Source organism: Delphinapterus leucas, chromosome 8 (assembly GCF_059928025.1).
Source record: "Delphinapterus leucas isolate spDelLeu-1000000601 "Yukka" chromosome 8, BTC_Dleu_Yukka2, whole genome shotgun sequence".
Classification (NCBI taxonomy): domain Eukaryota; kingdom Metazoa; phylum Chordata; class Mammalia; order Artiodactyla; family Monodontidae; genus Delphinapterus; species Delphinapterus leucas.
The window spans coordinates 60,687,666-60,699,977 of NC_143136.1; the positions used below are offsets into that span (position 1 = coordinate 60,687,666).

Genomic DNA, 12,312 nt, shown 5'->3' on the forward strand with positions numbered 1-12,312 from the left:
TTCCGCAGACAAGGAGAAGGGCAAAGAGAAGGGAAAGAAGGATGCACCTGGGTCCCAGAAGTAAGGGGGCGGGGAGGAGGAGGGGTGAGCGAGGGGAGAAACAAAGCCTGGCTGGGGGAGGAGGGGGCAGGCTCCAGCCCCGCCGGGGGCGACGCGCTGGCAAGTCCTTCTCAGTCTCGCGGCCCGCTGGGAGACGCGGAGCCCTGTGATCAGCCCGCCGCCGCCGCGCAGACAAGCTCCCCCCGCGCCCGACTGCACTCCCCAAAGCGCGAATGAAAAATGGAAATGGGAAGCAGCGATCTCGGCTCCCTGCACTGGGAAACCAGCCGCGCTCGGAACACACATAAATCTTCATTGTAATCTCCTTCCATTTGCTCGCGTGAAATATCAGGCCAGAGACAGGATATGACAAGAGCTGGGAAGCAGAGGGAGGGAAGACGAAGAGTGAGGGGTGCCCGGTTCTCTCCGCTCCACCCCCTGGCAGTGTTGCTCGGAACTCCGGCTGAGCACTGGCACTGAGGTCCAACTCCAGTTGCAGGCACTCCTGGCGAGCCCGAGTCCCCTGCCCCTCGCAGTTCCCCTTCCCCACCCACCGTACCCCCGCCCTGCGCGCGCTGCGTCGCGGGCCACCCCGCCCCGGGTGCTTCCCGGGTGTAGACACACACCCCTCCCGCGGCCCCGAATTCCCGCCGCCCGCCCCGCCGCTCCCGGGCTGCGGGGGGAGGGGCGGGAAGCAGGAAAGAAAGGGAATGCATCCCGGGCCTAATCAGCGCGGCTGCAATGTGGGACCATTTAGGAGGCTTCCCCTCCGCCTTCTTTCAGGATTACTTGTGAAAATTGTGAATACCCGTCCTGTGTAAGGATTTCCGAGACCAGTGGGGAGAGTTTGGGGGAAGTATCAGGTTTGATGGGGGCGGAGAGAGGGCTGGAAGACTGGAGCTTTGTTTACAAACAGTCCTTTGGTAGAAGGGGGAGCGGAAAAGAGGGGTAAAAGGCCCCGTGAAGGAGAGTGATGTCGGGGAGTAGAAAGACCCCTTACCTTTCTAACAAAGATGTCCTCACTGACTGTAAAACCCAGGAGCAACTCCCGCACCCCCCAAAACACCCCCTCCCCCTTCCCCGTCCCAAGCACTTGCTCAAAAGTCACAAGCCGGGTCATTTCCCTCTAGGGAACAGCGACCACCAGTCGCTTAAACCTGTTGGGGGTTAGAGACCTCTTTGAGAATGAAACTACAGATTCTCTCTTCCTCCTAAAATACTGGTTCCTTTGCATTTGACTTTGGGGTCCCCGCAAGCCGGTGGGTGGGACGCGATGCTGCAGTCTTGATTACGCGGGCCCCTGGCCGGGTCTGACTAGGCTCTCCGGAGACGGGCGAGCTCTCGCAGGGTCGTGATACCCAAAACAGCCCCAGGGAAGCCTCCCTCTGCATCTGGAATCTGCCCCCAAGCCTAACGCGCTGCCCAGTCTCCCACCCCCCAAACTCAAAGGCGCGGGCGGATTCGGAGGCCCCCGCTACCCTCTGAGGCCCCCCTGCCGGGAGTTCCCCTCGCGGGGTCGGGTTTGGCAGTGATTGCCCCATTACAAGACTTGACATTCCGCCCTGGGGCCTGGGGCCAGGCGATGCCGCGGGGAGGCTGTGTTTAACGAAAAGAGAGAGCAGGCAAGTCTTGGAGGAGCAGCCATTCCACCTCCACGTGAGAACACAGGCAGAGTCTCTAGATAGACCTTTCTTTCTCCGGCCGCCTCCGCTCCTCTCCGTCCTCCCGGTCGGGCCAGACCGCAAACACTGCAGTGTCTTAGCAGTTTGCGGGCTGCGCAGCGCTCCCAGGATTCTCCGGAGGCCCGTTTTGGGAATCCTCGGGAGTCCTGGTGCCACTGGCTGCGTCCCGGGTCCGGTCCCGCCAGCGCTAGGAGCTGGAGGGCGGAGACCGGCGGTGAGGTTTGGGCGCGGAGCCCGGGAAGGTGGAGAAAGGCTCCCTGTGATGGGTCGGGACTGCGGGCCAGAAGATTAGAACTCAGGGGAAAGAGAAAAGGCGAAGGAGAGGGAGGGACTGGACTTGGAGCGCGCCGGGGTAATCCCAGGGGGCCGACTCGGGCCCGCACAGAGCAAACATGGCGGGCTTACCCCGCTCCCACTCCTGCCCTCCTTTTTGTGGCCCAGGAGGCTCAAATACCCTAGAGATGAAATCGTCGCTCACGGAACAATGGCGACTTCTGGCCCCGGAACCCGACTGAGTCCGGGCTGCTCCGAGCGGTGGCCGCACTTCCGTAGGCTTCTCCAGCCCGGAGCCACAGCAAGCCCCCCCCACCCCGCCCCGGGGCAGCCCCCGCCCCGCCCCATCCCTCTGCGGCCCTGGCCTTGGCTTCTTAAAGTCGCAGGCTGTCTCAGTGCCCGAGAGAAGCACCGCCCAAGTGGGGAATGGGTGTTTCTCGGGGGCGCTCTCTCTCTGCGGTGGAGATCAAAGAAACGCCTAGGAGTTCACGGGGCGGGCCCCGGGGATCCTCAGATCCTTCCCTCCTCTTCCCAAAGCTTCCCAAAAAGCAGGTTGGTGTCCGCCGGCACTGGGCGGCACTCTGTCTAGGGGTGATGACCACCTCACACCAACTCCTCAGCCAGCTACCCCCACACCCCACCTCCCGCCCCCTGGACTAGGCCTGCAGATTCCAGGGCCCTACTTGGCTACACTTTGGAGGGGGTTTGCGAGAATACGGGAAAGGGGCCGAAGGAAGGAGGAGGGGAGAACTGGAAAGAAAAGAAATAGAAGAGGTGTTGGGAGGAGGAAGGGGGGGTCGGAATCCTGCTCAGGCACTTTCTTGCTTAGTTGCCGCATTTAGGGTCGGGGTCCTGGGCCTCTCAGGCATCCCAGCTGGGGCCAGCCGGCATGCGGGAAAAGGGATTCTCTTTTCCCGCAGGAGAACAGTGAAAATTTGCCTTGGGTGGCCAATTTTCTCATTTGCCCCTATTAAAAGAAAAAGCCCAAGAAATTCAATTAAAGCCACCCTGGCCAAGGCGCTATTTGAGGCATGAATGTCTCCCCTAAAGCTGCAGCAATCATGTGGCATTAGACACTTCCGGAATCCTATAGCCAACCTGAAAAATCCCAGACCCCCTTTTTCCCTAATTTTTGCTCTGATCTGTAATTTTATCCACATTTGCACTAGTTTGAGCATTCTGGCTCTCCCATCTGAAAGCCTGCAATTACTATATAATTCTTCGCAATTTCAGATGTCCTAATATGGACTGTAATTTTTGCGCAAGACAATTTCCTGCTATTTCAAGCATCAACATTGTCAAAGTTGTATGTACATAATAAATGGGAATATCAATGCATAGTTTTTAGCATAACATCTTGACTCCTCGATAATTATATCCGTTCGGAGCCTACGCAGAATTAGCCTGAATTGCATGGTAACTGCTGCTGCTTTAAAATTTTTAAAAATTACTCATAATTTTCCCAAAGATTACCAAGATCTCGAGTGCACAATGTCATCAGCGTAATGAAGAGTAAACATTTATGCTAATAATCTGCAATTTTTTTCATCAGCTATAAAGACAGAGGCTATATAGCCGAAATTTTCAGTCCTATTCTGCAAGCGCAGCGCTGCAAAAAGCCTGCGGCGCTCGGAGGCGTCTGGTCCTGGAGACCTCTTTCCACTCTTTACCTCAGGATAGGAGGATGGGGCTGGGGGATACTTTTTGGTTTTCTGGTTTTGTTTTGCTCTGGTTTGGTCGCTTTTGTATTTCCTATTTTTCCTTTTTTTTTTTTCTTTTTTTCCTTTTTTTTTCTTTTTTGCCTTTTCTTTCCTGTCATTCTCCCAGCCAAAAGCCGCCTTCGACCCTTTTGATTTGATGTAGCAAAGATTGTGTCCAGATTATCTGAAATTGACACTGAAGAAGGTAAGGGTGGAAACCGGTTTCATTTTTCAGAGGGTTGGAAGGCTGCGCTGCGCCCGCCGCAGCGGCTCCCGCTCCGGGAATAGGAGGGTGGGGGGAGTGATTATGTATGCACCAGCTAATTCTTCCATCAAAACTTCTTGTCAGCGATGTCAGGATTATTTTTTTTCCTTTTTATAAAAACACTTGATGTTTCAGGAAGTGTTAATCCCTGAAGGTTGGGGGATGAGGGAGGGGGTAGGAAAGGAGTGGGTGGGGGGGTGACAGTTTCTTGAACCTGGGGAAGGCACCCTTTAGAGCCGTTTGCCAGCCTACACTGAATTGGGGTTTGTTGTAGAGCTGGGACGGAAAGAGGGTTTCTTTGAGTCATGGGAGAGAGAGACCCTTACCCTCTCTATTGCATTTGATAGAGGTTTCTATGGCCACGAGGGATGAGAAGCAGAAAAGTCCGCTTTAGCCTTTGATTTCGGGGTGTTTGACCCAGGCGGTGGGATGACAAAAGCTAGAGATTTTTGAAATCGGTTTTTTAAAGATACAGAATGAAAGACATGAGTAGCAGGATAAAAATATATAGCTAGGGGCCTGGATTGCTTCTTTCCTCCCACTTTTTCTTGGGATCGAGTTTCGCAGGTTTTGTACCCAGCACCCAGACCTACCTTTCTTCTGGTGACAAAAATTGACAATTTCTTCAAGGGGAAAGATTTAGTTAATTTCTACATCAAATGACTCTAAGAGTAAATTCATACTTCTGTGCATATAGATGCGGGGGATTCTAAAGCTTTTTGTGGCTCTTTAAACTAGTGCAGAACAGGCAAGTCTGGAGAGCCATCTGACCTAGCCCAGTGCAGATCTCAAAAAGAAAGAAATAAAAATAAAACATAACAATCAACGAAGGACCGTTGTGAATTATAAACATGTTTCCAATGTTGTATTTTAAAATATTGCCTAGATTTAGGAGCTTGATTTTTCCATAATTAGACCACTACTAGCAGGGCCACTCAGTCCCCAGCTTATGAAACCCAAGGCCAGTGAGGAGGGGGCTGGGGATTGTTGCTTCTGTCCCTCCACCCCCACCCTTACCCCTTTTAGAGCGAGTGTGTGAGAGAAGATATTAAAGAGGTATCTGTTGTTTGGCAATTTTGCTAAGTCTGTCTTCATTACTTCGACGCAGTGCATTTGCTAATTTGGAGGCCCGGCCATTGACAAGCTTGCTTCATACACCTGCAAGCAATTTGCCGGCTCCGGTACCGGAGAATTGCAGAGATGGCAGCTCGCACCTATTTGATTTTTTTTTTTCTTTTCTCAATGCACAGCAAATTTGGCTTTCAGTGCGTTATCTCTTTTGTTAATGCAAAAAGATTCCCTGGGCGAAAAAATTGCTCATAATTACCAGAGAGATGGGGAAACTGCATTAGAATAAATAAACCTGAAATTACTGTAATTATGTTGTGTTTGATGGGCCCGGCTTGTAATCAAGAAGAGAATACAGTGAAATGATGCTGACCCTCTTGGGTTTGCAGCTGTACGCGCACTTTGGGGTCTTTTTTTGCAGAAAAGAGTCATTTTGATAATCATTAAGCTGTGTGTAACCTATTTCAGAAGTGTTTTAAAATGAGGTTCACATTTTTTGAACAAGGGGAAAAAAATCCCAAAATTGCATTTTGCCATTACAGACTCATACATAAGGAAAGGTTGTGTTTTCTAAGTGACAATTGTTAAGACATAATATTCAAAATCAGTATTTAATCATTATAATGAGGTATTGTTTAAATATAACCACCTTTAGATTATTCATAGTTTAATTAATATACTCATTATGAAAATCTTTGAATCAGATGTTTGATGAACTACTTGTCAGTAACAAGGCAGCATTAATTAGACCTATATTGAGATTAACATTTTTTAAAAGTACAACCGTTTATAATTATAATAGAGCCTAACTAAAGACCGCCTTCGTTGAGCTAAAACTAATAATTTCTCTATTTGAACTGTTAGCATGAGATTATTAAATTAGTATAAGCTAGTATCTCAACGTATTAAAATCCGCTTGACCAAACAGATTTTGCCTGTGGCTTCAGGCGTTGGGCCCTGTCTGCCGTCTGGGGTACCAGAGTTGGATGCTTGAAAGAAATCTGCCAAAACCTTCCCGCTAGCAAAGTCACATTTGGCAGGGGAAACCAAATCCAGGAAGGTCCCTGTCCCCGCGCCGGAGCCCAGCCCGGGAAAACAGTTCCCTCTTTTTAGCTTCGACACCCGCTCGCATGCATCCTGGTCTCCAAGGTCCGATCACCCCCCCCTTAGCCCTCCAGGTTCTGGGGGCTTGTGGGAGAGGAAGAGCCCCACTCTCAGGCCCAGAAGGAGCCTCGAGGTTCCCCGCTCCATTCCCCACCACCTCCCCTGCTCCCTCCACCATTCCCCCCCTTCCCCTCCCTTTCCTAAAGGGCGTCGGAGAAGCCTGGCGCATCCGATCTTTCACCAGCACCAATTGAAAAATGGGTGATTGTCATAACACAGATCACTGCCTTCCCCTCTCTGCTTCCCACCGCGCGCCTCAAAGGGGCCCCCAAAGGCGGAGCACCAGCCCCCTCGGGAAGCAGTGTCGGAAGGCGAGTTCGAGGGAAGCGGGAATCTTTCAAAGCAGCCCGTCGGGGCCCGCAGCTTTCCTGAGCTCTCTCAGCTTGCTGTGGGGCCTGGGGCTGAGGCTGGTCTGGGGCGCAGGAGGAGGGTGCCAGATTGATGCTAGCGGCTCAAAGCCCACGTTCTTCTGGAGTGTACTGATCAAAACGGTCCACCGGAGGTGCCCCTTAACCGCCTGGCCTTGGGACTTCTGCGCTGGAGGGGATGGGGGCTTGGCTTGACAAGCTCTCAGGTTCCGTCGAGTCAGCGGAGCCCACCTGCCCCTCCCTCCTCACCTCAGCTTCTCCTAGTCGCAGAGAAAAGCCCGGGGTCATTAGGCAGGAATGGGCTTCTCGTTATGGATGGGCCCGGATGGGTGGGAGTGGCTGTGGAGGGGCCCGGGTGGCGCCTTGGGACTGTCCCCCGGAGCTCACTGATTGATTGGGGGGTAGCGTGACAGACGTGTCCTTCCGGCCCCTTTCCTGCGTCTGGCTTCGTCTTTTCCGCGTCGAGATCCAGCACCCTGCGGGTAAGCAAAAGCCGGGAGGCCAGATCCCGGCGTATTCGAGGGGCATAGTCGGGTGTCTCCACTTTCAGTCTTCCAGGCCCCCTGCAAGGTGACTGGGCACAGGGGGCACTTACATCTCACAGGGCGGCTGCTTGTGAGCTCTGCTTTCATCTCATTTCAGACGACCTTCACAGTCCCTTTGGTTCCTGAGCCCTGGCTCTGCCAGGCCGCACCTGTTCATGATTCCCCTTCCCAGGGACCCTTGCCACCGCCCTCTAACCCAGGCAGGGATCAGACCCTTTGGGGGGGGGGTGCAGGAGTTAAGTCTTGAAGAATGGTCCCAGCAGGGGCTTCGTATACCTCCGCCGTTATCCTGCTATGTCTGGAGACAGGAGTCGCTGCCCCTGCCTCATCTGTCCCCAGAGGTGGCAGTCTGCTGCCTGGCCCCAGCACCCCTCACACAGCACACCAGACAGCAACTCTTTCTCGAAACCATACTTTTACTGTCTCGGAGAAACTTTATAACTTATTTACAAAGTTCTTTCCCCCCCCCCAAGATACAAAGCAATAAGTTAACATTCTCAATATAAAACTAAACTTTGACATAGAGAACACAAAACACGGTTGATTTCATTTGATCACATTTTCCAAATTTCACAAGAAAAATGTCAAGATTCTCATTTCACAAAGCATCGGGTTTTACAGCCACACACAACAGAAAAAAAGCTAAGCTTGTGCAACATGTTTACAGAACAATAATAATAACAATAATAATTAATAACAATAATATGTACAGCAATTAGATCCTGCACTGGAGACTGTGCATTCAGGGTTGTGACTGGCATTATTCTGTGGTCGAGCCTCTGGGGATTGTTGTAAAGCTGCTTTCGTCTTACTTTAAAGCCCACCGGCATTAGGGCACTGGCGCACCCCTGCACATTTTCTCTCCCCGCCCATCAGTCCTCTCTCTCCACAAGGGAAGAATTAGGATTTTCCTGCTTAACCAGGCAAAGCGATCAAGCGTTCTTCCCGAGATGAGGAAATTGTGTTGGCTTCATTTCTTTCTCTCTCTCTTTTCTTTTTAAAATAATACGGGACATGTAAAAAATGCAAATCATTCGGTTCCAACCTCTCCATACCAGCGAAGTACAAAAGTTACTATATAAATTAAAAATCACCAGGTCCTCCTTACTCATTTTTCTGGGTGCGTTTAAAGTAATGGGTACGTTTGGACCCTGCGCTCCTCGCGCCCCACAGAACCGTGAACTGACCGAACATTCAGCCTCAAGCGAAGTCCATTTCTCAATAAATAAAACCCCCTCCCTCCAATTTCCCCTAATCCCCTAACGAGCCACACAGATGGTTAGGCAGGCCCAGGAAAAGGTCCGAAAAGACAAAACGTTCCAGGATCCGGAGCAGGGTGGCCCGGTGGACCAAGCCTCCTCCGACCTGGTGACTTTTTTCAGCGGCCGAAGAACGAGGACAGCGGACGGACGAGAACCTCGACTTCGTCAGCGCACAGATACAGAGCGAAAGGAGACAAGAAACGGACAGGACAGAAAGAGCTTTTGCTTTTTCTACATTGTTTTTTGTTTTGTTTTCCTGATAGTCCCATACAGCTGAGCGTTGGCGGTCGGGTCCGGCGGGATCTTGCTGCGGCTCCCGCTGTCTCAGGCCGCTGTGCCTGCGCTTCGAGGCCACTCTGCTGTCACCGCGCGGCCGAGGCCGGGGTTCGGGCAAGGGCGTGGGCGCCAGGGAAGTCGCCGAGCCAGACCGCGCGGCACTCGGAGGAGGCGGCGGGCGTCCTGCCTTTACTGTTCCTTCTTCTTTCCCTCTGGGCCCTTCTCCTCCGGACCCACGGCACGCGGACGGGGCGGATGGACCGGGAGGCGAGAGGGGCCCGGGCAGAGGGAGACGGGAAGGGGGCGGGCGGATGCGGACGCGCAACCTCACATGAGCTGGGGTTGCTGCATAGCTTCTTGGTGCGCCGAGGGGTACCACGACGTGTAGCTGGGGATGTAGGAGCCTGCGCTGCCGCCCGAGCCCTTCCCGGAAGAGGAGTTGGGGTTCCAGCCGGGTGGCACTGGAGGAGAGCCTGCAGACAGCGCCCGGCCGTTGGCCAGCGCGCTACCCTCCAGAGCTGCCCCGCCCTGCTTCATCAGCTTCTTGAACTTGGAGCGCTTGTTCTGGAACCAGATCTTGACCTGCAAGAGCGGACAACAACGTGACTCGGTCTAGGTCCATTGTGCCTACCTTGGTCCTGGGGAGATAAGGGGGCCGTGGGGCAGCGAGAGAGGATACCCCGCGGGCCCCTGCCCTGCGCGACCTGGCAGCTCCCTGCTGGAGAAGCATACACACCCCCCTTCCCCCATAAGAACCGAAGGCTGGGAGGCTCCACCGCGGGCCGCCGGTGGCCGGCAGGGGCAGCTCTCTGAGAGCCAGGGAGCGTGGTGGTGAGCGGTGCAGGGATCCAGGCCTTCGCCTGCCTTGGGACTCAGCCCGAGCCCGGCAATCTTTTGGGGAAGACGCGGAGCCTGCATAACATCGAGGCTTCAATTCCAGTATGAACATCAATAAAAGAACCGAGTGGAGAAAAGAAGTGGAGGAAATTTATTTCCAGTGTGACCCGCCTTCTCTTTGCGCCATCATTTCAGCCCTTGAGCAAGTTGCGGGCTGACTGAGGAGGCCACAGTGTTTTGTTAAACTTTTCATTTGGACTCAAATCCACCTTTCCTTAGCGTCTCCTAACTCTGCTCCAAATCCCGGCCCGGACGTTGGAAACCCGCACCAGTCGTGATCAGAACGCCCAAGGGGTCCCCGGAATCTTGGAGAAACCAGGGAAGGAAGGTTCCGTTTCTCCTCCAGGGTCTGGGACTTGGGAGGTGAGAGGGCGGAGGAAAGGATTCCCCCTGCCAGCCCAAACCGGTGAGAAGGCGGAGGAGGAGGGAGACAGAGGCTCGGGCCCAGGCCAGGAGTGATTAGCCACACACTTTAAAGGCAAAGAAGGGATTAACCCCCGCGTCTATTGTTCCAGTTGTTCGGGCACGTGTGACCTCAGAGTCCCCAAACAAAATGCCTAGGGAAATCCTTCTTGTGCCCTAATCAGATTGTCCAGGAACGGAGGGCAGCGACAGAGCCAGGGCAGAGGGAACTGCGGAAGAAGGAGAGATGTTGCGAGAGCCGGGGTGGGACACACACACACACACACACACTACACACACTACACACACACACACACACTACACACACACACACACACACACACACACACACACACACACACACACACACACCCCGACCCCTGACGCCCAGAGAGCAAGAAATGAAGCTGCGGGTGCAGGTTGGCCGCGGGAAGCCTGCGTGGCGCCACAGTGGGGCAGCGCCGAGGTACCTGCGTCTGCGTGAGTCCCAAGGAGGCCGCGAGCTCCGCCCTCTCGGGCAGAGCTAGGTACTGAGTTTGCTGGAACCTGCGGTTCAAAGCCTGCAACTGCAAACTGGAATAAATCGTCCTGGGTTTGCGGATCTTTTTCCCCTTGCCATTGAAGCGCACTTCACCGCCTTCCACCACCGTGCTCTTCTCGGAGTCAGCCCCTGGAGGGACAGCAGAAGTGGGGGCCGTAGTTAAGGCGAGTGACTGCCTTTAGTGCGGGGAGCCCAGAGCAAGTGACCGCAGAGGAGTGGCAGAGGCAGGACCAGGAATGAGAACGCTCAAGAAACTCTGAAAGCCAGGGAAGGGTCCCGCCAAGTCCAAAGGGCCCGACCCCGGCCGCTGCAAGCGGACTGGGGCAGTTCCCAGGCGCGCAGCTCCTGCCTTTGCAGGGAAAATTTGCTATTTTTACAGGCGGTAGTTGAGGTTTAATTACCCTTAATTGCATACATTGTTTACAGCGCTACACAACAAATAATTACCGAGACTAATAAGTGCACATGTGGGTTTCTGTTTTCCACCAAGGCATTGTGTGCTCGGCTCACGGAGCCACCCAGAGGCCCAGCCAGTGCCAGGGGACGCTCTCGGATTTATCCTTTGCTCGATAGTTGCAAGTTGCGTGGATATATATTTTTAAAATTTGTTTGCTATGACAGGGATTCATTTACTGATACCCAAAACCTTTCACTGCTCCGGCGCCCTCCCCACCCCCATCCCATGTCTCTCTCCTCCACTCCTCTCCCTCCTTTCTCTCTCTCTCCTCCTCCTCCTCTCTCTTCCCCCCCTCCCTCCCTTCGCACCTCTTCCTCTCCCTGGCAGGCGCACGTACCTGGGTCCTCCAGGCGGCTCTGGGCGAGGCTGGCGCTGCCCGGGTAGGACTGCACCGAACTGATGTAGGGGCTGGACGCGTGGCTGCTGACCGAGTTGACGTAAGGGTAGCCCAGCGGTCGGGAGAAGGATGAGGCCGAGCTGTAGGCGCCGTCGGGCTGCGAATGGCCCGCCGAGTGTAAACAGTGCATGGAGTAGTGCCCGTGGGACATGGGAGAAGGAGACATTTGCTGGTTGGGTGGCCCAAACTCCATAAACACCGCCTTGCCCGACACGGGGCTGTTGAGACTCTCTGGCATGGTGGTCATGGTCATCTCTTCTCGCGGGGTCTGGGTGTGGGTCTCTCTCTCCTCTGCTTCCCTTTTGGGGGTCTCTGTGTTTCTCAGGACAGGAAGGAACCCAATTTAAGCGTAACAGGGGTTTTCACTTTCCATTCATAAGAAAATGGAGTTTGTCTCTTTGAAAAGTCTAAGCATGATGCTGCCGAGCTCCCCAAACTCGCTTCAAAGCTTTGACTCAGCCAAGGTCATAAATATTCATGAGCTGGCGGAGCTGATTGGTCCGCTGTCTTGCATAATCACCGGGGATTGGTCCGAGGCGCTCCGGCTCCCCTGGACTAGAGCGGGCGAGGCGGCCCGGCCTCGGGAGAGACGCATCCACACCTCTCGGCCGGGGCTCCTCTGCAACAGAGCAAGCAGCGTGGGGCGCACAATGGGCTGCGGCGTCCGCGCCGGGACCTCCGCGGCCCGCGGCTCATCAGCCTCCCGCCTCCCCGGCGCGCCTTACTTCCCAGAAATCAACCAGTGGTTCGGCGCCGCCGCCCACCCCCTCCTACTGTCCCCACCCTCCGCCCACCCCCAACACCGGGGACCAGGGCAGTTTCTCCTAGCAATCGCCAACCGGTCCGGTGCAGAGCTAGGGCGGCTCTGGAGCCCGGCCGCGGCCTCCCGTACGCGGAGTCGCGCAATGGGGGCGCCGGAGGCGGTCAACAGAGCGCAGTCCTCCCGAGAGTCTCGTGCCTAGCGCAGCACTCTCCC

General features: G+C 54.5%; 1 protein-coding gene across 2 annotated transcripts; it reads right to left on the bottom strand.

The window, feature by feature from the left end:
• Nucleotides 1-5,440: 5,440 nt before the first annotated feature.
• DLX1 (distal-less homeobox 1) lies at nucleotides 5,441-12,136 on the bottom strand. Of its 2 annotated transcripts, XM_022570185.2 has the most exons (3): nucleotides 11,277-12,136; nucleotides 10,412-10,611; nucleotides 5,441-9,224 (listed from the first exon to the last, which is right to left on the bottom strand). In XM_022570185.2, the coding sequence occupies exons 1-3, from the start codon at nucleotides 11,587-11,589 to the stop codon at nucleotides 8,970-8,972; spliced, it is 768 nt and encodes a 255-aa protein (XP_022425893.1). In that variant the 5' UTR covers nucleotides 11,590-12,136; the 3' UTR covers nucleotides 5,441-8,969. The 2 variants fall into 2 exon arrangements, with proteins under 2 accessions (XP_022425893.1, XP_022425894.1); XM_022570186.2 differs by lacking the exon at nucleotides 10,412-10,611 and having other exon boundaries at nucleotides 9,063-9,224.
• Nucleotides 12,137-12,312: the final 176 nt, after the last annotated feature.

Excerpts from the sequence above, each read along its gene's own strand:
- DLX1 (XM_022570185.2), bottom strand. The coding sequence starts at position 11,589 with ATGACCATGACCACCATGCCAGAGAGTCTCAACAGCCCCGTGTCGGGC. Across the intron at positions 10,612-11,276 it reads GAGCCGCCTGGAGGACCCAG|GGGCTGACTCCGAGAAGAGC; the intron begins GTACGTGCGCCT and ends CTGTCCCTCCAG. Across the intron at positions 9,225-10,411 it reads TGGGACTCACGCAGACGCAG|GTCAAGATCTGGTTCCAGAA; the intron begins GTACCTCGGCGC and ends CCGCTCTTGCAG.